The following is a 27,371-nucleotide window of genomic DNA, read 5'->3' as shown; positions in this document are numbered from 1 at the left end:
AGATCTGCCATTTAACATCTTTAACCAAACCAGGTTGGATTCAACATAATTATATGGCATTTTAAAATTAGTAATCGCTAAGGTATGAAAAGTTAAGAAATGGTCATTTAATTATTAGTATTTCTTTTATAATTCAAAAAAGTTATAAAACAGTCACTTAATTATTTAAATTTATTTTTTTTGTCATCAGTTGGCTAATGTTAAAATAAAAGCATCCAAAAATTTAAGATAGTTGGGTGACCAAAAAAAAAAAAGTTGAATAGTTAAGTAACCATTTTGTAACTTTTTATAGTCGAGGGATTGAAAAAAAAATCTACTAATAGTTGAATGACTATTTTATAACTTTTCATAATTGAGTGATAAAAAAAATTACTAATTAAATAACTACTAATATAAATTATTCAAATTAGTATATTCATACCAAATATATACTTAATTTCAAAAATGAATAATTGACATAAATGATTTCAAAAAACCCTTTTCACCCCACATTGTCTTTTTTAGTTTTTTTCCCAAATTTTCAAATCTCAGTGACTTTTATCCTTTTTCTTTATGGACTTTTTTTTTCTTTCCAATTTTATAATTTATAAATAAGAAAATACCAAAAGCATTTGAAAATGTGTCTTCTCTTCCCCTAACAAAAGTTAAATTTAGATGTCGAAAAAGTCATTAGTGCATGCAAGCCCTTATCTTTAATTACGATATCATATCAAACTATTTCATTAAAAAATTTGCACACATAAATATATTATGATATGATATGATATTGACACTATGTTTTTCTTTTGGGCAATTAATCAAATACTTTGTGGCAAAACCTAGAGCTTATAGCCAGTCAAGTTTGACAATTAAATCAACCTAGCAAATAGAATAATAGACCCATCTAAATCAAATAAAGTAAAATTCATTAGGAACTAGGCTAGAGTTTTTTTTTTTTTCATTGTACTCATTTTGGGTTCAGATGAAGATGGTTCGTTAGTATATATAAATTTAAATTACCCCGAATTTATAAATTATGGGTGAAGGTTAGGATGGAATTAAGCTATGTATTTTTATGAGATTAGTTTATATTTTTATAATTTTTAAAATATTAAATTAAAATTTTATTATTTTTTGAAAATTAAAATATAATTTTACCATGTACTAACTTAATATTTTATAAAATTTAAAGGATCAAAAGTAGTATTTCTATTTTAAGGAGCTTGTCAGCTCCCCAAGGTTCCCCTGCAATTTAGGCTGAAACAAAGGCTAAATAGGCAATATAATAAGTGTTTTTTCAAGATTTAGAGAAATAAGTCGATTTTGGAGAGAGTGTGTGAAAGCTCATCTAGCTGGATGTGTTTTCTATGGAATTTTTAGAAAACGCTTCCAGCTAGATGCGATTTTACACACTCTCTCTCCAAAATCGGCCTATTTCCTTAAATTTTGAAAAAAAACGACATAATTGGCCAATTAAAAATAAATCGACATATTTAGCCTATTTAGCCTAAAACAAATATCTTAAAACTAGTTTAATTTAGTTGGTTTATGCATGGTAAAAGTATCATGGAGGCCTTTATACTAGTAGTTAGATTGCATTTTGTCTTCTCTACTAAAAAATTGATAAATTAGTCCTTATATGATAGATCAAAGAGCAAACCAGCCATTCTGTTGAAACTTTCATTTATTTTTACCATTAAAAATTGGTTCATATATGTCACCATGAGGTACGTATGACACGCCACGTGTAATTATCTAATTATTCCACGAGCTAAGCCAGTTTTTAATAGTATGGATGACATTTTTAAAAGAGAGGATTTGTTTGTTCTTTAATCTAATGTATAGAAATTAATTTATTCATTTTTAAGTAAAAAAGACAAAATGCAATTTGAATATAAAAATCTCTTTATTACTTTTAGTTTTATGCATCTATTTTTTTTTCCTTCACTACAAAAAGCATCTTTTAAGGGCAATTCATGGCAAGAAATTTTGAAGGCAAACTTTATAGGATGCTTAATAAAAAGAAAAAAGAAAAGGAAAATGAAAGTGGAATGATCAAGTTGTATCTTGCATAATTCTTAACCATGCAATAAAGCAAGAAATATGATTGCTTTTTTTTTCTTTTTGAAATATGATTGAGGATATTAAGGACACAATCATTTTCTGTAAAAAGAAAAACTATTTGTATTGAAAAAACAATGAAAAAAAAGGGTAAAAGTTGAAGATTATTCTTGGGATTGATGGGGACATGAACATGAAGGAACTATATAGGGCAATTATAAAAGCAAAGGAATATCCAAAGCTCAAATATGAAGTGGGGTCCTCAACACGATTTTGCTGAACAGTATCAAAGACTAATTTCAACTTCAATTGACTTCTCTTTTCACACTATATTTTTCCACAAATAAAAGGTTTAGGGTAAACTACAAAATACAGCTTTGGGTTTTTTGTGATGTTAGCTAATAGAGAACTATCAATTTCTTTGATGACATATTTATTAGGGTCATTCATTCATCTACTAGAAGTATATATGAGTCGGGCAGAACTTATGAATGGTTGTAAGGATGAAGTTAGAATATTTTTTTTCATGAGATTTAAAATGCAATTTTATAGTTTTATAAAGATTAAATCATAATTTTATCTACGGATTATTTTTTCATGGGTAATGAACCCTTTTCGACTGCTTGCAAGCTTGCTGGCCTAGTGCACCTCTTGCAGGAACATGTAGCTGCCAATTCTGTCGTGAGTGGTGCAGTGAAGAGAGACGAGCTACTGTTGAGTTAAGAGAAGCTTCGGGAGGGTTGTTATAAGCTTAATGTTGATGGAAGTTGGGATCAAGTTCATCACCGTGCTGGTTCTGGAGGAGTAATACGAGACTGTCATGGTAATTGGATTGTGGGGTTTGGTAGCAGTCATGGTAACTGTAACATAGAGTTTGCTAAATTATTGGGCTTATATCACGGCCTAGAACTGGCTTGGAGTAAGGGGATCAATCAGTTAGAGGTGGGATTGGGAGTGGGAGAGCTGGACTGGCCATGGCAGCTGGTAAGGTGATGGACCGAAGTTGGAGTTGCTCACTTTGCTATGCTTCGAGACAAAAAAATTGTCGTTGACTGGCTGGACAAATGGGGTGTTCATAGTACTGCCTTTCTCATTTGGTTTTAGTTGATGTGCGGAGTAAAAAAATATTTTTATGTTGTCGTAATTAAATAATATAGTTTAATGATAGTAAAAATATAATTTATTATTTTAAGGGTATATATCTTTACAAATTTTAAATGATTAAATAAATTTTCTAATATTTTTGGAGGTTAAAGTTTAATTTTACTATTAATAATTTAAAATTTTATAAATTATAAATGATTTAAATAGAAAATTTTCTTTTAATTTAATTTAATGTTAATTTTTAATTTAATGTTCACTATATACCTTTTTTTCTTTTATTAAAATTATAAATGTAAACAACTTAAAATTTTTTAATATTTAGATTATAATACTTTACATTCAATTTTTATATAATATATATAAAAAATAACATATTATAAAATAGGATAACAAACTTGACTTAAATTTTAAATATTGTAGACAAAAAACTTAACTCATATTTTCAATAAATAAAAAAACTATTTTTGGGCATTGTTATACATCAATGATCACTAACCTGAAAACCAAATAAAATTTTGGTTGCCTACCGCGACTCGAATCGGCCTCGCCAGATGGATGTGTGCGAGACATATAGCGAGAGGACAGCCAGGGGAGCTCGTGGTATCAACTCGTACGAGTCGAAGAGAGTTTGTGGTCTCAGTTTGCACATACCCAAGAAGTTCGCATGTGATGGGCTGCAAGGTTCATCATGTGACCCAGAACAATACACGTGTCCATCATACTCGAGGTCTGCTCAGAATGTCAGTCCTATGAATAGTAGGGTCAAGTCCATAAATAGTGGAGTAAAATCATAAACGGTAACAATATGTATAAATACCTGAATATCTCTTTAGTGAGACACACAAAAAATTAGTCAAGAGGCCTAATATCATTATTTAAAATCTTCCAAACATTGACCGGTCTTAAAGCTTCAACAAACAAATCAGTTCTTAAAAGAACATAGCGGATAATGTAACAGCCACATACTATGCTTATTCTTTCTATAGACAAATGCTGCAAACCTTATTTAGAACTGGGGTTTTTTCTCTAAATGACCAGACTAGAGCTATGTGCACATGCATAGTCACCCAGCACGATACAAATAACACTTGAGAAAAGAAAGATCAAAGTTTTGCATGATACTAGCAATTCTATATTAGGTCGAATCTTATACCTTGCATTGAAACATCCATCAATGGCTGAATTTGCCTTCTATATGTTCTTTGGTCAGTTCCCCAATACACTTAGCACAAAACAGGAGAGAGAGAAGAATGAAGAACATAATAACGTCTGATAAAAAATAGGGTGCGGATTTGGAGGTAATATCATTTTTCTTGGACACTTTTGTAAAATGTTGTTTGTTAGGTAGTATGTTTTCGAAATGTCTGTGCTCTGTTTAGTTTTGAAATTTTGTCTTTTGATTCTATTAAAGGTCCAAGTTTTTATATAGGCAGTGTGTTTATAAAACGAGATATCTTATAATGATTGAAAAGTTTATTTATGATAAAGCTCGAACTTCTTACGTATACCGTATAGACACTCCAGGACAATACTTGAACTATAACACACCACCATTTCAGCAATTGCTACTTTGATTACATTGATTTGATTAAATTTTGAGCTTTTACTCTACAACAAAATTAATTATATAATTTGATTGAAGAGAAAAAAAATGAGTCATTGCTATAAATAATATAGAAGACAATCAGTAAAAGTATCATGAAGGTCGTTATATTAGGAGTCAAGTGGTATTTATCCCTTTTACTAAAAAAATGAGTAAATTAATTCTCATACATTAGATTACAGAGTAAACTGATCTTTTCTGTTAAAAATTTCATCCATTCCTATCGTTAAAAACTGACATGTTTGACAAAATAACCAAACAGTTACATGTGTCATGCCACGTGTGCCTTATTCTAACATATAAGGAACAATTTTTAACAATAGAAGTTGATGAAATTTTTAATAAGAGGACCAATTTACTCTTTAATCTAATGTACATGAACTAATTTACTCATTTTTTATATAGAAAAGACAAAATACAACCCGACTCATAACATAAAAACCTCCATAATATAGTCTTTAATTGAAATTTTATTTCTGGATTTTTTTAAAAGTTATGTTGAGATTTATAATCATATATTATCTCTACCAAATTTCTTGCCTTAAGAATCGATGACTTAATTATTTATGAAAAGGTCTATGAGTGAAGTAAAACATCTATAATACATGATTTCAACATAAAAAATAATATAAATTTTTACACAATTATATCCAAAGGTATAAAGAGAAAAATAAGAAACACAAGTTAAAGGTGAAGAGGTTATTTGAGTGAATACCAATTAAAGTTTAAAGCTTATTTGGATGTATAAAAATATAAGGGTTTATTTAAATAAATTGATAAATTTCAAGGGCTTATTTAGTCTATTAACCTTTTTTAATAAAAAAAAGTTTTGGTCATTTTCACCAAAAACGTTGTCGTTTAGCTTCTAAACAATCGAATGCAAAGCCCTAAAAGGCTAAAACCTGAGTGCCTGTGTCCCAAGCCTGGTCTTCAAAGTCTTCTCCTTTCTTTCAGTGTCCATTGTAGAAAATTAGCATTCACGATTTCAGGTAATCTTCTGGTTTTTAACCTTAATAATATATATTCCCTTTTTCTACGATTCATTTTGGGGAACTATTTGCACGTCTTGCTTTTTTCAATTATGTAGCTGTTCTTCAATGATTAAAAGATTATTATGAGAGGAAAATCAGTTAGTCAATAATTTTTCTCTTATTTGGTTTTAATATGATTATATTCTGCACTTTCGTTTATGGGTTTTTTTGGGTTTTGTGTTAGTACACAAATTTTCTACATATAATGAACTGGATGAAGCTGGTTTCATTTGTTATTATGCCAATTGCTGAATTTGTAGCGGTCAACTCTATCCAAAATTCATGTTTTTTTTATTGTTTAATTTACATTTTTATTAATATTTAAATCTTATGATGGGGTTTCTTTCTTCTTACATATTTGGGTAATGTAATCAGAATGTGATTCCAGTTTTCTCTTTGGTATTGATAATTCAGGTTATGTGATGTTGTGTTTCTCTATCACCACTGCTTATGGGCCATTCTGATTTCTTGATTTTGTTGTTTGCTGTTGGTGTGTGGTGTACTGCATATGTTACTGTCGCGATTCTTGCATCGTTCCGGATAGTCAATTCCTTGTGTTCGTTCTGAGTTAGTGAAGAAGGTTGATAAGTGGGAAAAGCTATCATGGGTTATGCACAATTGGTTATTGGTCCTGCAGGCAGTGGCAAGGTGAGTTAGTCTATCAACTATTCCATTCAAGGGTTTGGAATGAGGATTATCTACCTTGGGTTTTCCTGGTTTAGTCTGTGCAGTCTTTGGTCTGCTTAGCCAGTTGGTTTTTATTGGCATTGCTTATTTATGCTAAAGTGACTTTGTGTTTTTGGAATCAGTCAACCTACTGCTCTAGCCTGTACCAGCATTGCGAAACCCTTGGACGGTCAATACATATTGTGAACCTAGATCCTGCTGCAGAAAATTTCGACTATCCTGTAGCCATGGGTAATCAACCTTCTGCTTGAATGATTCTCACTGCTTTTAACTTCTTTTCTTTCTTTTTTTTCCCCTCTGGTTTTGTTGCAATGGAGTTTTGTTGGTTTGTAGATATACGAGAACTCATTAGTTTGGATGATGTGATGGAGGAGCTTGGCTTGGGTCCAAATGGTGGCCTTATATACTGCATGGAGTATCCTTTCCTTTTATTCTTGTCTTGCTTTATCAGTGGGATTTTCATTTTTATTCATCTTGCCAATGTCCTTAGCTTTGTATTCTATCATATGAAGATCTGCATTTTATTCCTTTCTTTGTTAGATTTTGGGAGCGAAAATGTAAACCTTAATCTCCAACCAGACATCTTGAAGATAATCTTGATGATTGGCTGAATGAAGAATTGGACAATTACTTGGATGACGACTATCTGGTATTTGATTGTCCAGGTATCTCTTTTGCTTGGATGCGTATGTTAGTATCTTGTCAGCAAAAGCTGGAAAAGTATTTTCAACTTCTTTAGCTTTTACCTTGGCAACGGTTTACACTGGGGGTCTTACGTTACTGAATTAGGCTTTCTGCTGTGATATAATTTGTTGAAGTGTACTAGAAATGGGAATAAATTTTGCTAACCTTCAGTCATTTTATAGGCCAAATAGAACTTTTTTCACATGTACCAGTGCTCCGTAACTTTGTAGAGCACTTGAAGCGCAAGAACTTTAATGTGTGTGCTGTATACTTGCTTGATTCCCAGGTTTGTCTCAGCTCTGCATCTTTCAGCATGCCTGTCTGCTATTCAAATTTAGTTGGCATGTCTCTATAATTGGTTATGGCATTTACCATCTCTAACTATTTGAATTTGCACCAGTTTATCACAGATGTTACTAAGTACGTAAGTGGATGCATGGCATCACTTTCTGCAATGGTCCAGCTTGAAGTACCACATATTAATATCCTCTCCAAGATGGACCTTGTAACAAACAAGAGGGATGTCGAAAAGTTAGTATTGGTTTCTTTTACGCCACTCTTCTCCAGCCTGCAGTCCATTTTTTTTTCCTTTCATATATTTCATTTTCTTTTCTTAATCAATGTCTTTGTTATTCATAGCTACTTGGATCCAGAGCCTCATCATTTACTGTCAGAGTTGAATGAACGGATGGCTCCTCGGTTTAAAAAGCTAAACAAATCTTTGATTGAACTGGTAAGATAACTTTGGTTGGCTATTTGGAGTCTCTTGGAATGCTTACAAGCTCGTTTCAATTATTATATGATCATACCATTAATGTGGCTTTTTCTATTGGTGGTTGCCAATAAAGTTGCATTATTTAGTTCCAGTTAAGTGAATACATCAAACATTGTTTTATTTGTTGCAAGGTTTCATTTGCACTCTTTTGCATGTAATTCTTCACATTTTCATAGGATTCATACAAAGTCTTAAAATTGTTTGCTTGGGTTTGTTATATATCATGTTAAAACTTGTCACATCATTGTTTTGTTGTATGTTAGGTGGATGAATATAGCATGGTGAGCTTTATTCCCCTCGACTTGAGGAAGGAAAGCAGGTATATTCTTTCTCTATATACATACCCGTGTCAAACACATGCCATTATCTGACACTCACATACCTTAGTATGAGTAACATAGTAACTTAGCATAATAATTTAAGTTTTAAATGAAAAGATTAAAACAATAGGATGGTGACATTGCTTTCGAGAACTATATTTTTTGTAAGCTTCTTGTCTTAGAAATGATTTCGTAAAGAACACCATGTTCTTGGGAGTGCTTATGCTTGACAAATTATGTTCTTTTTGTTTTTATCATTGATAATGGTGAAATGTTCTACTTTTACAGCATACAATATGTATTGGCTCAAATTGACAACTGCATTCAATATGGCGAAGATGCTGATGTGAAGATTAGAGATTTCGATCCCGACGGTGATGGCGACAACGAGTAGGCCTGTTAATGCTGTGGAAAAACATTACCTGTGTTCCGAATTTCCATATGTAGATAACTTTACAAAAAAGAAACTAAGATGAGAACCTATTGAAAACTGGAATTTGGATGATGAACAAGTACTGGACTAATATTATTTTGGTGTAATGAATGCATCACAATCCGGATTTCTTGTGCTTAGTCTTGATTTTACACTGCTTTTATTTGTTGACGAATAATGTAAAAGGAACTCTGTTTCTCAACCTTGAAACTCCTTATCGGATGAGTAAATAAATTCATATTTGGCTAAAAAATAATAATTGAACAGAGCAAAATGCAAGATCAATGCACTTGCTCATGTCAATGACGCTTAAATCATACAACATTACCATTTTTAGTTGAGTTAAATCACTTTTTGGGTTTAAACTTGACAATTATCCTTAGATTAGGGTTTAAGTTTTTTTCTCAAGTTGATCCTTGATATTTTCTTGAAAACTCTAAAGTTCAAGCCTCAATATGGGAATAATTAACTAGTTCAGGGGCTAACTTGAACAAAAAAGTTTAAGCCTCAATATGGGAATAATTAACAAGTTTAGGGGCTAACTTGAACAAAAAGTTCAAGTCTCAATATAGGATTAATTGCAAAGTTTAAGGACTAATTTAAAAAAAAATTAGACCCAATGTGAGAATAGTTGTTAACTTCAAGTCTCAAATAGTGATTTAACCCTTTTCAGCAAAAAGAGCATATAAGGGAATTCGTTGAGTTTTGAACTATAAAGGTCAAGTCACTCCTCTCTATAATAACATGCTGTAATGGACAGATAATAGTTCTAAACTTATCATAGAATTTATATTGTGAATTTACATCAAATAAAGAAAGTGAGAATTATGTTCTAAAAATAAAAAGAAAGTGGGAATCAAATCAACAAAATTAAAATATATATAGTCAAGGGCGAAGCCAGAACAATCTTTTAGAAGGGCCGAATGAAATTTTTATTTTTTATAGTCTATATCTTTATAATTTTTAAAAGATTAAATCAAATTTTTATAATTTTAAGAGTGCCAAAGTACAATTTTACCTTTATTAATTTAAAATTTTTTAAAAAATTTAAAGACTTAAATAATAATTTTAAATTTTAGGGGGGGTCGAGGCCCACGCCAACCCCCCTCTAGATTCGGCACAGAATATAGTTGGTGCATGCATTATTGCTTTTGTGCATATTTTATTTTACATCCTTTCACATGACTAATTATAAAGTTCATAAATATAACAAGTTCAATTAGTATAAGTTTACACGATAAAACCCCTCAATCCCAAAAAATTGTACTCAATTGACACTTTTAACTCCGAAGAAAAATAAATTAAATAGAATCATCCCTCACATGAATAAGAGAAAGTTTTAAGAAGTTGATTGTTCCACGTCTTCGATTAAATAAGTTTCATGGTGACATATGTCACCAACAATTCCTTCATGTATTGTATCTCTCTCAACAATATATCAAAAACCATTCCATCATGCCTCAATAATTTGATCACCATGGCTCACCTTGAGAGCTCAGAAGCAACGATCAAGTTGATGTATGATTATCTTATGACACAAGGGGCAATAATTTCAAGTTGAGAGCCGGCTCAAATTCCATTTCCTTGCTAAATTATGCATGTAATCCCTCGGCTAAAATTGATGAATATGCTGAACATAAAAAAAGAAGAAGAAGAAGGAAATAGGACATTTTTTTGGGATATTTAGAAAAATAAACCGATTTTGGAGAAAGAAAGTCTGGACGCGTTGTATGCTGAAAACACGTTCTACAACACATGTTTTTTGACTTTTTTTACACATTAACTTTTTTGATTAAATATTAGTGGTTTTGTCTTTGAGTCTCGGATTCAATACCTCTCCTACTCATATTTATATATTTTTTTACTTCATATTATTTCAAACTCTTTTTTTAAATAATGTTTTTAACATATTAACTCCTCTAGTTAGATGATTAAATAATAGCGATTTCATTGAGACCTAGGTTTGGTTCCTCTTCTAAGCATATTTGTATTTATTTCATGCTATTTCAAGCTTTTTTTTAATTTTTAATTAATTTTTTTAATTAAAAAATATATTGTTTTTCAAGTTTTTTTATTTTTAATTCATAACTTCTATGTTAAAAATGTTTTTAATTAATAAATATATTGTCAAGTTTTTTATTTTTAATTCATTTTTTAATTAATAACTCTTTTATTTATAAAACCAAATAGTTATTGCAAATGTCATTATTTTTAATAAATATAATTTTTATATTTGTAATATTTATTTTTCAATCCATATCACGAGTGTAGTAAATTTTATTATTATATATTTTTATATGTGTATTTGAAATATTTCACATATAAATATAATTATATTTGAAATAATTAATTAAAATATTTCACATATAAAAATATTTGAAATCTCATACCTTATAGATGAAAAAACAATGATATTTGAAATATTTTACGTATAAAAATAATTATATTTGAAATAATTATTTCATTTTATAATATTAGAAATCACCATATCCACAATATATAGGGAGAGGATAAATATTATATATAAAGAAAAATATATCAAAAAATTTAGTTGATGTTTATATTATATATAAATATTAATTTCAAATATTTTTAACATAATGATATATGTAAATATATATTTATTATATAACTACATATTTATTATTTGATTTTATAAATACAAGAGTTATTAATTAAAAATAAAAAATATTTATTAATTAAAAAAAACTTGAAACAACATAAAACAAAAAAAATACAAATATGCCTAGAAGAGGAATCAAACCTAGGACTTAAAAATAAAATCACCATTATTTAACCATCTAACCAAAGCAACTCACGTGTTAAAAATAATAATTAAAAGTAAAAAAAAGCTTAAACTAATATGAAATAAAAAATACAAACATAAGTAGAAGAGAAATCAAACCCAGGACTCAAAAATCAAACTATCCCGAAAAAGTTAATGCATTTTTAATTTCTGTCTCCAAAATCAACTTTTTCTCTAAATATCCTGAGGCAGAAAGTGGCTCATTTCCATAATTTTTCTCCATGTTCGGCATATTCATTAAATTTAGCCTATATACCATAATTTCAAAGTAGATTATTCAAGTATAAACATTTTTTAAAGATAAAGCAGGTTGGATCATTGCGTTTGAGGAACAATAGCTCGTTCGCTCTCCTTATTCCTTAGTAATTTCCAGGAAACAAGAAGGAAAGTCAGAATGTTGATTATTAATAGTCGTTGGGTAATTTTTTGGAGGACAGTGGACACATTCCAGGAATTTATATCTGCAATTCCTGTTTCAAACGTGTGGATTCTAGGCCTAGGGGGGCGGCCCCTTCTCCTCAAACTTACCGACATGGCTATTTTCTTGACTTGGTTTGGGATAGCAACGGCCGTGATGAGTGGGGCAAATTTATTTTTATTTAAGAAGCTATGCGGATAAACGGAGTACTTATTAGCTATACATTTTCTTTGGAACCATCTTTTCAGAGCCATTATTTTCCATCTTCATGAGAGGAAGAGGACTTCATTTTCATTTTCACCTATGGCTTGCGCTTCTGTTTGCACTGATTACTGCTAGTTTTGGCATCAGTGTAAAAAATCAGAGTGTGAGGTGCATTGCAGCAGAGAGACGAGCTCTCCTTGATTTCAAGAAAGGTCTTATTGGTTACGACAATAGCCTAAACCTCCTAGTTTCATGGACAAGCAAAGAAGAAGAGTGTTGCAAATGGGAAGGTGTCGGCTGCGACAACACGACCGGCCATGTTGTCATGCTGGACCTCCGTCCCAGAATCACTTACGGTATCTTTGGTGGCAGTTGGACGGCAATTTCAGGTGTGATTGGCACTTCCTTGCTTGAGTTAAAGCACTTGAGTCACTTGGACCTCTCTTTAAATCACTTCGACCAGATCCCAGACTTCATTGGTTCACTTTCTGACCTCACATACCTCAATCTCTCATCAAATGCTCTTACGGGCTTCATTCCTCTCCAGCTTGGGAACCTTTCCAGGCTAGTTTATCTTGATCTCAGTACCGATGATATTAATCAATCTTTGATATCCGACAACCTTGAATGGCTTTCCCATCTTTCTTCTTTGCAATTGCTGAAAATCAGTTGCACCAATTTTACAAAAGCTACAAACTGGCTACAGGTTATTCAATCTCATCCTTCCCTCTCAGTTATACACTTTGGATATTGTGACTTTGCGGAGGTTGATCCTTCATCTCTTGTCCATTTTAATTCCTCAAACTCTTTATCTGTTCTTCACCTGATTTGGTCTTCTAGTTTGCATCCTTCGACTTTTCCTCTGTTGCTGAATATAAGTCGAAACTTGGTTGAACTCGATCTCCAACATAATCAATTATCGAGTTTGATTCCGGATTCTTTTGACAACATGCCAGCTCTGGAGCGAATTAATTTCGAGCTTAATAGTCTCGAAGGTGGAATACCAAAGTCATTGGGGAATCTCTGCCATTTAAAAGAATTAAACTTAAGGGATAACAAGCTCAGTGGACCTCTCACCTTTGCTGTGAAGAACTTGAGTGGATGTGCCAATGATTCTCTGGAGGTTTTGAAGTTGGATTTTAACCATTTCAATGGATCCTTGCCCAGCTTCGTACCATTTTCATCTTTGAGAGAATTAGATGTTGGATCTAACCAATTGAGCGGGCATTTCGAAGACAACTTTGGAGACTTTTCAAAGCTCAATGTTTTGAATTTAGATGAAAATGGATTCACTGGGCCATTGCCTGATCTTTTAAGATTGTCATCTTTGAGAGAATTATATCTTAGAGGAAACCGATTCGAGGGTCTCCTTCCTGTCAACATCGGCAAATTGTCTCAACTGGTGCTCTTGGATGTTTCCGACAACTCTTTGCATGATGTCATTTCCGAAGCCCACCTATTTAATCTTACCAAATTACGGTATCTTTCGATATCCTTTAATGCTTTGTCTTTCAATCTTAGCTCTAATTGGACACCTCCGTTTCAACTTGATTTTATTGAAATGAGTTCCTGCAAGCTTGGACCCCAATTTCCTAGTTGGCTTAGAAATCAAACAAATTTCTACCATCTAGATATCTCTCATTCCAACATTTCAGACAACATCCCATACTGGTTTTGGAATCTGCCTTCGAGGCTAATGTTTTTGGACCTTTCCTTCAACCAAATCAGCGGGAGAGTTCCAAACCTGCCTTTAAAATTTGATCGTATCTCTTTGATAGATTTGAGTTCAAATCTTTTTCATGGTCCCATACCTCAATTTTTGTCTAAGTCGACAACGTTAGATCTATCCAACAACATGTTCAATGGATCGTTGTCATTTTTATGCACAAATAAGGATAGTGGTTTGTCTTATCTTGACCTCTCTAACAATTTGTTGTCGGGAGGCATTCCAGATTGTTGGATCAAAAGTCGGAGATTAACCATAATCAATTTGGAGAACAATAATTTGTCAGGGGTAATCCCTACTTCATTGGGCTCAGTAGAGACTCTGCAATCATTGCGTTTAAGGAACACGAGTTTGCATGGTGAAATCCCTCAATCCTTGAAAAGTTGTACTAAATTGAAACTTTTGGATCTGGGGGAAAATAAATTAACTGGAATCATTCCACCATGGATAGGAGAAAGACTTGAGAACTTGATTGTTCTACGTTTACGATCAAATAAGTTTCACGGTGACATACCTTCAAGTCTATGTCACCAACAGTTTCTTCAAGTATTGGATCTTTCTCTCAACAATATATCAGGAACCATTCCATCGTGCCTCAACAATTTGACTACCATGGCTCACCTTGGGAGCTCAGCAGCAACGATCGAGTTCTCGTATTATTATAATGATGTCTATGACATAGAGGACAGTACTACTGCTTTCTTTGCTGGTACCTTGAATGGTCATCTATTAGTTATATGGAAAGGTGTGGAACAAGAATATGGGAAAACCCTTGGATTATTGAGAGCCATTGACTTGTCGTGCAACAAATTAAGTGGGGAAATCCCTCGAGAAATAGCAAGTCTACATGGGTTAATTACTTTGAATCTATCAAGAAATATGTTGAAAGGAAGCATAATTAAAGAGATTGGTCAATTGAAGGCATTGGAATCACTCGATTTGTCAACAAACAATCTGTCTGGTGTAATTCCGGAGAGCATGTCTGATATATCCTTTCTCAGTGTTTTGGACTTATCAAACAACAATCTGTCTGGAAAAATTCCCTTAAGCACTCAATTGCAAAGTTTCAATGCTACTTGTTTTGCAGGGAATTCGAGATTGTGCGGAGACCCGTTGAACAAATGTCTTGGAGATGAGTCACCAAAACTACCTAACAATGGTGGTACTGAAATTATCGCTGAAAGTGATGAAGAATTATTTGAGCCTTTGTGGTTCGTTACTGGAACGATAGCTGGATTTCTTGTTGGATTTTGGGGAGTTTTCGGTTCCTTATTGATTAGCAGGTCTTGGAGACATAAATACTTTCAGTTGGTGAATAAACTGGGAGATTGGATCAGATTTACAATGGCATTGGAGACGGTCAAATTGCAACGCAGACTTCGATTGAAGGACTAAGGTATAAAATGCTCTCCATTTTTCTCTCCCTGCTCGTTGGGGTCTGCTTCCTAGTCATATGTTAGTTTTAATATATTGCGTTTTTTACCATAGTTTTGTAATCTTGAATATATATTTAATTTCCTAGGAATATATATATATATATATATGGACTTTTTTTTTTGTGTTATTATGTTGGTATACTAAAAAAAATTATAAAAAAGATTTAATTTAAAGTAATACTTTCCGTTTCCATATCAATATATAATAGTCCTGACTGGTAATTGACTGATAATTGATTGCTGATTGTTGTGGCTGGTTTGACCAACTAATTCTATTAGCGATTTATTTAAAAGTGTTTGGTAAAATATAGCTGAAAGCTGATATGTGTAAAATGACAAATAAGATCATGGCACATTTTATTGTTAAATATTTATTTGTTTATAATACTTTAGTTTTTATTTGGTGAAATTATTGAAATAAAACACTATTACCAAATAATTAAAACATCAATTATGAAAATTAATTAGTGAATATTTTTAAAATTTAAATGAACAAATTTCTTAAGTTCCTTATTTGCAAACATTAACTTTGTGGAAATTGATAAATATTAATAGTGTATCAATATAATTGTAAACTATATTCTTTGTGATAAATATGTCATGTTCTTAATATGCAAATTAGTGACAATTATGTCACACTCTGAATAAATTTGTCAAGTAGAATATTTCAATTAATAAAATGTTGCATGGGAAATCATTTTACACAAGTAAATTGAAAATAAATTAAGAGTACATAAATATCTCATTCCACATATCTCATTAGGTTTGAAAGCATGTGGCAAAGGGGTAATCATTGAGCAATCATAGTCAAATATGACATTCCACATATCTCATTCCCAATCAACCGTGAAAAAAATTTGAATAAAATAAGAAACCGAACTCGAACTCAAACTCAAACTGAAACCCAAATTCAAACTCAACTCAATCATTTTTATTAATCAAGTTTGAGTGAACTCAAATTCAATTCAATCATAAATTAAGTTTAAGTTGGAGTGGTTCTATCTGTTTAGCGAACTGGAATAAAGAAAAATCTTAATGTTGGACTTGAGCAACACTTGAATTTCCTTAACTATTATTATTATTTTTAAGAATTCGAATCAAATCACAAACATAGATAATTGAATTTGAAATCGAATGTGAGAACTGAATTACTTGATAAATAAACTTAATCAAATATGGTAGAAATATACTTGATTTGGAGCAAAGAATTGAACAGCTGGAGCTGAAATGTTATAGGGCACGAGAGGAAAAGAAAAGAAAAGTAGAAGAGTTAAACCTTACCTCTAACATCAGCACGAATTATGATACTGATTAAAGGATGCTGAATCATTTGTCTTATTTTCTGAGTCATGTAAATTATTGTACCTTTACTTTTTAAAAGCTTGATGAGTCATTGTACTAAGGAGGAAAAGTAGATTCTTATCCTCTCTTTTTATCCTTTTATCCTCTTGCTCAGATTTCTTTCTCTCAATACAACTACTCTTTTAAGACGCAACAGGTTCGATCATTGCGTTGGTGGAAACAAGAAGGAAAGCCATAATATTGATAGAACTGTGGGTGAAGCAGCCAAATTTGACAGCAAAATTGAAACAATTAAACGTTGATGGGTCTTTTGTGCTGGGCCTCATGTAGATATATAACCATTGATTCAAAGCTCCAATTTTCCAACCAATGTAAATCACATCCACAACTCCCATTTGAACCCGTTGTCCTCAAAAGACTTAAAAGAGTTGTCTCGTTGCTTGACTTACTTTAGGCATAGCGATGGCACTGAGGCGATTTTTCTTAATTTAAACATAGTATCCGTTAGATTCTTACCTAGTTTCCTACCATTTTCTGTTTGAGATAATTATACGTTGAATATATTCAATAGACTGAACCGATCTGATGGGCCTTTTACGGTCAGTATTTGAAAAATATCTCAACTTGTACTCTTATGTTAGAGTTATATGACCCAAATTCTTGTTAAAATAAAATATAAGTGGCAAGATAGGGAGATTTATGAGGGCAAAGACATAGCTCATTGTAGATCCCCAGTAAGTAAAAATATTGGACTAGGGTCGCAACCGGGGGTGCGGGGGCAGATACAAGTTGCACAAGTGGAATCCGTATAGAAGTGTAGTTCCTCTATTTGATATTTGATTAGAATTAGATGTTTTAACTTTACTACATTACTTCTATTAGACTTTAATTAGAATAAAGCTTTTAAACCTATAAATAGATGTATTCATGTAACAACCCGATCTTGACCCTAATTGGACAAAGTGGTTTCGGGACCACAAATCCAAGTCAAAAAATATTTTAAAATTATTTTTGATATTTGCAGTATGTGAATGACTATGTGTAAAAATTTTGTATAAAAATTTGATCGTTTGAGTGCACAATTTGATAAAAAGGGCTTAATCGCGTAAAATAAAAATTTAAGGGTTAAATTTAAAAGCACCCAATTGTTGTTGTCTTTTAAAAATAAGGGTTATAAATGAAAATTAAGCCATTTAATAGTTAGTGGGCTGCAATGGTCTAAATTGCCCTTAAGTTATATGTTTTATAATTAATTAAACTAAGGTTAAATTAGTCATTAAGTAATTAAAATATATATTAGTTAAAATAACTTAAGAAAAGATGATTTTATCATCTTCTCCAAGCCGAATGTTAAGCAAAAAGAAGCTCAACTATGGCTTTCTAAAGTTTGGCCATATCCTTGCTTAATTAAAGATCAAGAACCAAAGAAATCGGAGTTAGATCGGGAAAAAGTTAAAGTCGTCGACTAATCGTCCGGTTTCGATTTTACACTGTCCGAGGTAAGTCTATTAGCTATTTAATGTTATCAAATCAGTATGTATGTATGTATGTATGTATGTATATATGTATGTATGTATGTATGTATGTATGTATTTTTGCTGAGCTATAAATAAAAGTAATTTGATTCAAAAAAAAATTGAAGTATAAATGGTATATATGTATATACAATGTTCGAATATATAGGTATATACTTATATAAATCTTTGAATTAAGTTAAAGTAGGAATGGTATATAGATATATATATAATGTTCGAATATTTATATATGTATCTGTATGTATATGTTCTTGAATTTAGTTGATTGTGTGAGGGTTATATATGTATACACAAGGTTCGAATACATATATGTATATACATGTATATATTCTTGGTTTAATTAAAGGTAAGTATATTGTAATTGTGTAGGTAATTTTGAATAAGTATGTCTATGTGGGTTCGATTGTATATGAAAATACTTGAATAAATCTTGAATATATTTTAAGGTATGAATGTTAAGTATGCATGTGGAGTTTTGAATATGTATGAATATACATATATATGTTTTTATATTGAACTTAGGTATGAAATTAAATATATATGTTATTTTCGATTAAGCGTGTATATATACATGTAAATTTCTTGTATTAAATTTAGTTAAGAAATTATATATGTGTATATATACATGAATAAATTATGAACTTAGATAAAGACAAGAATGTCTAACGTATGTTGACACCATTTTTTTGACAAAACGGGGTCGACTTGGATTTTGAAAATGAAAACGAAAATGGGAGTCGCCACCAATATTTTTTGATGAGGTGTGATCGGATCACCTTAAAAAGTGGTTGTTTTCAATAAACGATTTGATTTTATTAAAACAACGATTTTGGTCCACAAAATTCAGAAAAACGGGTTCGGGAGTCGGTTACGTACGAGGAAGGATTAGCACCCTCGATACGCCCAAAATTGGTACCTAGTTGATTACTTAATGTCTTGGTGTCAAAAATTCAGAAACTCGAAAAGAATTTAAAAATACGATCCCTCTTTATATTGTATTATTTTAAAATTACTCGAATAAATTAAAATGAAAAAGGCCTTCTTATCTTGAATTAGCAAGATGTCACATCCTGTAAGTTAGGACACGACACCTCGTATTTTGAGAATAAGCTTGCCTTTTATTTTCTTTAAACCTCATTTGTTTCAATTTTAAAAGGATATTCGATTATTTAGATTCAATGCGAGAAAAATCGAAACCCAGTAAGTTAGGGCACGACTTTCCCGAATTTCCAAATACGGAATATTGCCTTCATTATTTTGAAAGTTTAAAAGGATATTTGGCCATTTGGTCAAACGAAAAATCGAAACCCAGCACGTTAGGGCACGTTTTCTCGATTTTCCAAACGCGAAATATTGCCTTATTTAAAAAATTTTCTTTTGACGTATGGTGTTAACATGTGTGACGAAACAATAATGAATGCAACAAGTTAAGGATAAATAATACGAACAAACATTAACAATGAAATAAATAAATAAGAGTTGGATCAATCGCATAATAACAAATGAATAAGCAAATAGGATTAAAATGTCCTTTTAAAATAATAATGAACATATAGGCAAATTAATAAATAAACATCGAGTAAAAGAAAAATAAAATAAAATAAAAACATGTATGTTTTTATTATACATATTTTAAAAGTACAAAATATAATAAATATATAAATTATAAGATATAGGTATGTATGGAGATGTATACAAATTATAAAAAATGTGAAAATAAGTACATGTTTATATAAAATATTTACATATAGATATATTTTACAAAATGTATGCATATATGTAAAAATTTAAGAGTTATATATAAATTATATATGAGAATGTAAAAATATAAACGTGTACGAATTTATAAAAATAAAAAAATGTACACATATGTAAAGTATAAAGTATAGATGATATATATTGAAGTAGGTATATTCATACATGTATATAAATTTGAAAAAATTATGTGTGTATGCATGTTAAAAATGTATGTATATGTATATAATAAAATCTGAAGTTTAATTTTTTAAAAAAATAAGAATCAGTAAATAATAATATTAACGATAATAATCACAACAATAATAATAGTAGAACTTTGAAAGTATTTAAAAATAACAAAATAAATAAATAATGAAATGATAGGGTAATATTAATAACAAGAGTAAAATACACAAACCAATATATTCAAATAAAATAATAAATAAAATATGAACAAATAAACAAATAAACAATATTAAATCAAGTATTAAATAAAACTGACTTTTAAATATATATATATGAAATAAAAAAAGAAAAAAAATAAAAAATAAAAAAACTTGAGGTTTAAAAGGTCGAGGATCAGATTGAAATCTGGCCAAAATTTGGGGCCAAATTTGCAAATAAGAGGTTCGGGGGATGGAATGAAGCACGCGCAAAGTGCGAAGGACTTATCGGGCAATATGCCCAAGTCCTGAGGCACAGCAATCGCGCGCTGACTAAATTGAAACATGAAGAAAGTGCGTGGGGCCAAATTAAAGAAAACAAACAAACAAGCAAAAGGACTAAATTAAAACAGTCAACAATGAGGAAGGACCAAGGGCGAAAATAGCCCATTTCATGAAACGCGCGGATCCCCTTGGTAGGTTGGGTCGCGCATGCGGGTCGCCACTCTTGAAATGACGCCGTTTCCTTGTTGCTATTTAAACCAATTTTTTTTACAAACTTCATTTCTCCTCTTTCATTTAAAAAAAACAGAAATCTCCCTCCCCCACTCTCATCAATCCCAGAAACCGGCCACATTTGCCGCCGTAGCGCCACCGTGTTCGGCAGCCGGCGTCGCGCGAAGACGCCTCTTCGACCAGCTCTTTGAAGCGCGTTTAAAGGCCGAGTCCCTGAAGCCAGAAATCGGAGAAAAAAAGAAAAAGGGTCCTTAGCCCTCCCCCGCGTTCGGATCCTAGAGCGGCGAAGAGACCGATGGCGGGGCTACCGGTCGGCTCAGGTAACCCCTCTTCTCCCTTTTTATTTTTTTATATCAATAGTTTTTTTTTAAAAAAAGATAAAAACAATTTCGTAAAAAGAAAAAAAACTAAATCGACAGAGAAAAAAAACGAAGAACACGAATGGGCAACCTTTTCTTCTCCTTTGATTCTCTGGTATGCGTCTTTTATAAAGAAAAATCAAAGAAAAATACAAGGGCGATATTCTAGGCTTTTATAGCCGATCCACACGACTTCTTAATTTCTATTTTTTTGTTTGTTTACTATTTGGATTGTGTTTGTTGTCTTCTTCTTTTGTGTGTTGCAGGTGGTGTCAGACGCGCATGGAAGGCTGGCGATTGGCGACGGTGGCGGTGGAGTGCGTGAGGGAGCCTTGGCAGAGGCATGCGGCGCTAGGGTGGCGCCCTAGGGTTAGGGAACCCTAGGGTTTTCTGCTGCTGAAAGTTTGTTATTGGCTATTAGGTTTGGGCTTAAGGTTTGGGCAGTTGGGATTGAATTTTGGGTTTGTTGTATTTTATTTTATTTGGACAATGGGCCTAGCAAATTTGGGCTTCTACAGTGTATATATATATACATATATATTCGAATATAAATGTATATACATGTATTAGTTTATGATTTTAGCTAAAGGTATAAATGTTAAATACGTACATGAGAGTTCGAATATATCTATATGTATATTCGTATATAGGTTCTTGGATTGAATTAAAGATATAAAATCTTATATTTTCATATGTGAGGTTCGATTATAGATATATGTTTATAAATTTATAAATACTTGAATTGAATTGAAAGTATGATTTGTAAACTCTTTTATGATTGAACATGGAGTACAACGAACATGTGTTTGCTATTAAGAATTTTTCGAGGAATTATTTTGTGTATGTGAAATTGAGATTTCAGGCTTAGCGCCTAGCAGGCTTATTGCCAGTGAAACAATATCAGACTTTACGTCTAGCAGGCTTAATGTCGGTGAGACATTTCAGACTATATGTCTAGCAAGCTTAATGCCGGTGAAATAATTTCAGACTTTACGTCTAGCAGGCTTAATGCTGGTGAAACAATATCAAACTTTACGTCTAGCAGGCTTAATGCCGGTGAAACATTTCAGACTATATGTCTAGCAGGCTAAGTGCCGGTGTACTGAATCAGGCTTTAAGCCTAGCAGGCTAAGTGCCAGTGAATCTGTTTAAAGTATGTGATTAAGTGTACAGTTATATGATTTTGGTTATCTTTAATGAATATGTACATATTCGGTCTATGCATTTGTAAAATATACATACATGCTTTTGATTTATGCAGTCGATAAATGTATACGTATAAATATTCGGTATATGTATTTGATAAGTATCTACATATGCATTTGAAATGTATACACCTCTATTTATAATTATTTGATGAAGAAGGATGCATTCGGTCACATGTATTAGATTTGTATTTGGTTATAAGTTTATTATGAGTATACATACACAGTTGGATATGATATGTGTATAACATACATATATGCTCGGTTATATTCATTTGGTTGTAATGTTGTTTGGTATAAATATATATATTCAATTGAATGCATTTCGAAAGGTACATATATTTGACTATAAATAAAATGGTCTGAGTACAGTAAATGTATAAATTTTAATTATGGCATGTACAGGCTAGATAAATGTTTTGGAAAGTCGTACTTTGATATATTGTATATGAAATTAATAGCCATACGAAAATGGCTTATATTCTTATGCTTTAACTGGATTGTAATTTTAAAGAGAAGTTTAAAATTTTGCATGTTTAATATTAGACCTAGCAATTTATATGTAACCGTTAAAATTATTGAACTATATTGAATGTCTGTTCTAAGTTCTGTTTTGATTAGTATTGCCTCTTAACCCTAATTCGATGACGCATACGGGTTAGGGGTGTTACAATTCATCTCTCCTCTTGTATTATTTGAATTCAACATAATGAATTTTGATTTTTTTCCGAAAATATTTCTATGTAAAATTTGTATGTATTTATTTTCTTCCTCTTTTTATGATTCATTGTCATTATTGACATTCTATTTTTCACATCTTGGATGTAATGTTTACCAAATTGCGACCAGTATGCTTGTAATCCCAATATACCATAATTTTGAATTACGTACATCTACATGTGGTAGGGGTCGACTGGATACATATTATGCTTATAATCTCCACATGGTTAATTGTTGTATATTGTTGGTGCACTAACAGAAATAACAGACTCGGCAAGTGTCTTGTGCAACAAGGCTCGATGCTTGCTGAGCAAACAAATGAATTCGAGCAAAAGAAAAAAAAAGAAAAAGCTAGAAAAATGGAGAGTATTTGATGAAAAAAACTTGATTCATTCATAGAATTAACAGTGGCAAAATGCCAATACATAAATCAAGCTCTAAGCTTGTCAAAAACAGTAAACATTCACCTAATGGTTACCTAACACCACTAAACATTGAAACTTGAAGTAATTAACTTGTGCATACAAGCAAAGCTGAAGTAACAGCTCATATGATAGCAAATTACATCAATCATCTACCTAACATAGTTCTAAATGAACTAAATTACATTTCATTGACTAGAAATTACAAAATGAGCAAAATAAGCTTGCATCAGTAGCTCCTGCATGGCTTGGTCTTCATGGCCTGCCTGCTGTCGAGTGTTTGCTTCATACTGACCAACTTCATCACTCCTCCTTGGTTAGTATGGTGCAAACACCTAATTTTCCTCTCAAATGCTCGAACCTTATGACATTAAGACCTTTAGTTAGAATGTCAGTGTAACAGCCCAATTTTCAGTAGTGTCAGAACAATGATTTGAGATCACTAAATTCGATGAAAAAGTTAGAAATATTTTTGAATCAGTGAATTTTGTGATTTAAAAGAAATTATTAGGTAAATTGGGTCAAAAACGAGGTATCGAGACCTCGATATCATAAACTGAGCCGTAAATATTTTTATAAATATTTACAGAGTGTCAATAGGATAATATTAAAGTTTCGTTAAGAAATTTTAACGTTTCGATAGTTAATTATGAAAAAGGATTAAATTGCAATAGGGATAAAAGTTTAATTATAGATTAAAGAAAAGTTAAAAGGACCAAATAGGCAATTATGCCTTTTTCCAAAGTTGAGGCGGCATAAGTATAAAAATCTGAGATTTTTATGTGTTAAAAAATATTATTATATTATAGTAATGATTATGTTTTTATATTATATTATTATTAATATATTATATTATATTATATATATACATAAAACAAAAGAAAGAATAGAAAAAGAAAGAAAAGAAACAGAATAGAAGAGACGAAACAGAGAAAGAAACAGAGAGCAAAACGGGCAGAGAAGGAAGGAAAGAAAGAAAGAAAGAAAGAAAAAGAAAAAGGGAAATTTAAGGTTTTAAGGTTCCAAGCTCAATTGGTAAGTCAAATTAAGTCTTTTTCTTATAATTTTTGAGTTTTTGGAATCCTAGAGATAAATACTACTTGATTTATGTTGATATTTTGAAAGTTAGTAGATTGTTAGACATGAGTTATGTTGAATTAATTGATGAACTAGAGGTTAAAATGATTGAATTTTAAGTTAGAAGTTAGTAAAAGATTGATTTGTAAAATAAAATATAAGTTTTGAACTGATAGGGATTAAATTGAAAGATCCCGAAATTAGGGATTTATGGGGAAATTGAAGAATTAAACTGAGTTTATAGTAAGAATTAAGAGAGAATATAGAGTTAGAATGGAAAAATAAAATTAGTATTGATAAGGGATTAAATTAGAATTTGGGTAAAGTTTAGGTATACGGGAAATGTTTTAATGAAATTGTGTATTAATGATTTTTAATTGTTTAATTACGTAGCTAATGTCGTGCATGAGTCATTGTCCGAGAAAGGAAAGGGGAAAGTGGACAAGAAGTGACTCGAGAGAAATTCCGGTTAGTATTACCATAATTCGAATTTAATTATTAATCGTTAAAATTTAAATTAATATACATGATAAGAAAATTGAGGTGAGTATCATGATTGAATCGAATGAAATATATATATATATACGTATTGATATTGAATTTATTGATAGTAATTGTTGAATTTTGAATAATATGTTTAGTAAATAAAAATAAGGAGAATATCGATATTTAATTGAATGAATTAAAAATATGAATTGAATAAAAGTGAATTAAATTATGAATAAGTGTGAATACGTGAATTGAGTATTGACTGAAAAGTGGTTTGATTCGAATCGAAGTATGATTTGTGAAATATGTATTGGTACTGAACTGTACATTGATTTGAAAGTGGGAAGTGAATTTGAAATAGAAAAATGTATTGAATCAAATGGTGATTAAATTGGAATGATTTGAATTGAAAGTATGAGAAAGTGATTGAATTGAAATGTGATTCGGAAACCCTATTAACTAGTCGGGCTGAGTCGGATATAGTTGGCATGCCATAGGATTGGAAGTGTTCAGGGATACTTCGACCTTGAGTCGATGAGACACTGGGTGTCATACTGTTACTTCGGATAGATTCGATGAGGTACTGGGTACCAACTTACTTCGGCTTTGCCGATGAGACACTGGGTGTCAACTATTGCTTCGAACTATCCGATGAGGCACTGGGTGCCATTCTGGTGTGTTTGGTTGGATCCGTGTATCCGCCAAGGTCCGAGTCTTGTTAATAGGGGTAAATAATTGAAATGAGAAAATTTGAATAAGTGTGACTGATTGGGATATGGAAAGAAATGAGAAAGTGAAATTGTGAATTGATATGTGAATTGGAAATCGAGATATGAGATTTAAATATATGAACCCAAAGTTCATAATATGATAAAGAGTAAATTTTGTTATATGATATTAGTGAGTAAAAATTGCAATAAAATTGATATTGAATATAAATTAAATGAAATGAATTGTATATGAATTGAAATGAACTATAAGAAAAAATCCCACGGAATTGAGATAGTGAAATAAGGTATGAATACAATTAAATATAAGATTTGAATTATTGCTTATTGTTATTAATTATCAAGTTGATTTAATGTATGAGATAATTAATGAATAATTGTAGACATAAATAAAATATTTATAATTTATCGATTAATGTTATTAATTTGAATTATGGTAATACCACTGAGTATACCCATACTCAGCGTACGGTTGTTTCCGTGCGCAGGTTAGTAAAAAAACTAATGTTCGATCCAGCATCCAAAGTAATCCCGACCTCAGAGACATTTTAGTGATGTACCTTTCTGTTGATAATGTGGCATGTACCTAGGTAATGTATAAACCTAAGTGATGTATAGGGATTAGTCATTTTGAATGTTGTATCTATGAGATTGCTAAAGAAAGATGTGTGAGTATGTGATAATGTTTGGCTTTTAAAATGGTTAAGTATGAAAATCAAGAAAGGGTAAACTTTGCAAAGAAACAGAATTCAGGCAGCAACAGTGGCGTAACTTTGAAAAATCACCTAGGATAGTATAAAATGAATTAGAGGGTGAATGATATATTAAATTAAAGCTTGTTAAGTCTATTTTCATATAAAAATAACGGTTTAGCAAAAAGAATTTTATATTTTAAGATATGTGAATTTTAGTGAGACAGGGTCAGAACTGTTTTTGGAGTCCCCTGTTCTAAGTTTAGAAAATCACTAAAAATGGTACAAAAATAATTATGAGTTGTAGTTTATATGTATAGAATCCTTATTGAGTATATTTTCTGTAGAAACAAGTAATAACTTCATATGACAATCCTACAATGAGAAATTTTATTTTTAGTGACAAGAGGTCAGGGCAGTCAATTGGTGAAACAGGGCTTACTTTAACTAATAAACTGTACTAATTGGCTGGACCAAAAATTATGAAATTTTTATGGTAGGAAGATATACGAGTCTAGTTTCAGGGAAAATTTATGGAATTAAATTTTGAGTTCCGTAGCTAAAATTATAAGTAATTTAGTAACTGCTGCGCGATTGGGCAGATTTGTTGTAAACTGTTTGATACTTTCGGTAATGCCTCGTAACCCTATTCCGATGACGGTTCGGGGTTAAGGGGTGTTACAGTCAGTAAGTTGATCCTCTAAATTACAATGAATTAGCTTCATCTCTTGTGCTTGCTCCATTTCTCGAACAACATGCAATTTAATGCTGAAATGCTTTGTTCTTCCATGGAACACTAGATTTTTAGCAATTGCAACAGTAGATTGGTTGTCACAAAAGATCTCTGTTGCTTCTCTTTGATGTACATTCAAATCGGCCAAGATTTTCCTTAGCCAAATGGCTTGGTTGACAGCACTTGCTGCTGCCACATACTCTGCT

General features: G+C 31.4%; 2 protein-coding genes and 1 long non-coding RNA gene across 4 annotated transcripts; all 3 read left to right on the top strand.

Annotated features, from left to right (window-relative positions):
• The first annotated feature begins 5,627 nt into the window (after nt 1-5,627).
• LOC107954010 (GPN-loop GTPase 3) lies at nt 5,628-8,817 on the top strand. Of its 2 annotated transcripts, none has more exons than XM_016889458.1 (10): nt 5,628-5,736; nt 6,323-6,426; nt 6,588-6,696; nt 6,799-6,880; nt 7,045-7,130; nt 7,332-7,435; nt 7,550-7,680; nt 7,789-7,882; nt 8,188-8,243; nt 8,533-8,817. In XM_016889458.1, the coding sequence occupies exons 2-10, from the start codon at nt 6,382-6,384 to the stop codon at nt 8,636-8,638; spliced, it is 813 nt and encodes a 270-aa protein (XP_016744947.1). In that variant the 5' UTR covers nt 5,628-5,736; nt 6,323-6,381; the 3' UTR covers nt 8,639-8,817. The 2 variants fall into 2 exon arrangements, with proteins under 2 accessions (XP_016744947.1, XP_016744946.1); XM_016889457.2 differs by having other exon boundaries at nt 5,630-5,736; nt 6,193-6,426.
• Nucleotides 8,818-11,490: 2,673 nt separating this feature from the next.
• On the top strand, nt 11,491-17,622 carry LOC107954012 (receptor-like protein EIX2). Its single transcript, XM_016889459.2, has 2 exons — nt 11,491-15,227; nt 16,724-17,622. Exon 1 carries the CDS (start codon nt 12,170-12,172, stop codon nt 15,224-15,226), a length of 3,057 nt encoding a protein of 1,018 aa, XP_016744948.1. The 5' UTR covers nt 11,491-12,169; the 3' UTR covers nt 15,227; nt 16,724-17,622.
• Nucleotides 17,623-17,856: 234 nt separating this feature from the next.
• LOC121219396 (uncharacterized) lies at nt 17,857-21,607 on the top strand. Its single transcript, XR_005916128.1, has 3 exons — nt 17,857-18,068; nt 20,817-21,060; nt 21,366-21,607. It is a non-coding gene; the product is annotated as an uncharacterized lncRNA (long non-coding RNA).
• Nucleotides 21,608-27,371: the final 5,764 nt, after the last annotated feature.

The sequence above is a fragment of the Gossypium hirsutum genome, chromosome D07, assembly GCF_007990345.1.
Source record: "Gossypium hirsutum isolate 1008001.06 chromosome D07, Gossypium_hirsutum_v2.1, whole genome shotgun sequence".
NCBI classification, from domain to species: Eukaryota; Viridiplantae; Streptophyta; class Magnoliopsida; order Malvales; family Malvaceae; genus Gossypium; species Gossypium hirsutum.
Note: the sequence above shows the minus strand (reverse complement) of the source record. Positions and strands in the feature narration are given on the sequence as shown.

Bases quoted from the DNA above. Each gene is read 5' to 3' on its own strand.
- LOC107954010 (XM_016889458.1), top strand. From the start codon at position 6,382: ATGGGTTATGCACAATTGGTTATTGGTCCTGCAGGCAGTGGCAAG. The intron at 6,427-6,587 runs GTGAGTTAGTCT...TTTTGGAATCAG, and splicing joins GTCCTGCAGGCAGTGGCAAG to TCAACCTACTGCTCTAGCCT. The intron at 8,244-8,532 runs GTATATTCTTTC...CTACTTTTACAG, and splicing joins GACTTGAGGAAGGAAAGCAG to CATACAATATGTATTGGCTC.
- LOC107954012 (XM_016889459.2), top strand. From the start codon at position 12,170: ATGAGAGGAAGAGGACTTCATTTTCATTTTCACCTATGGCTTGCGCTT.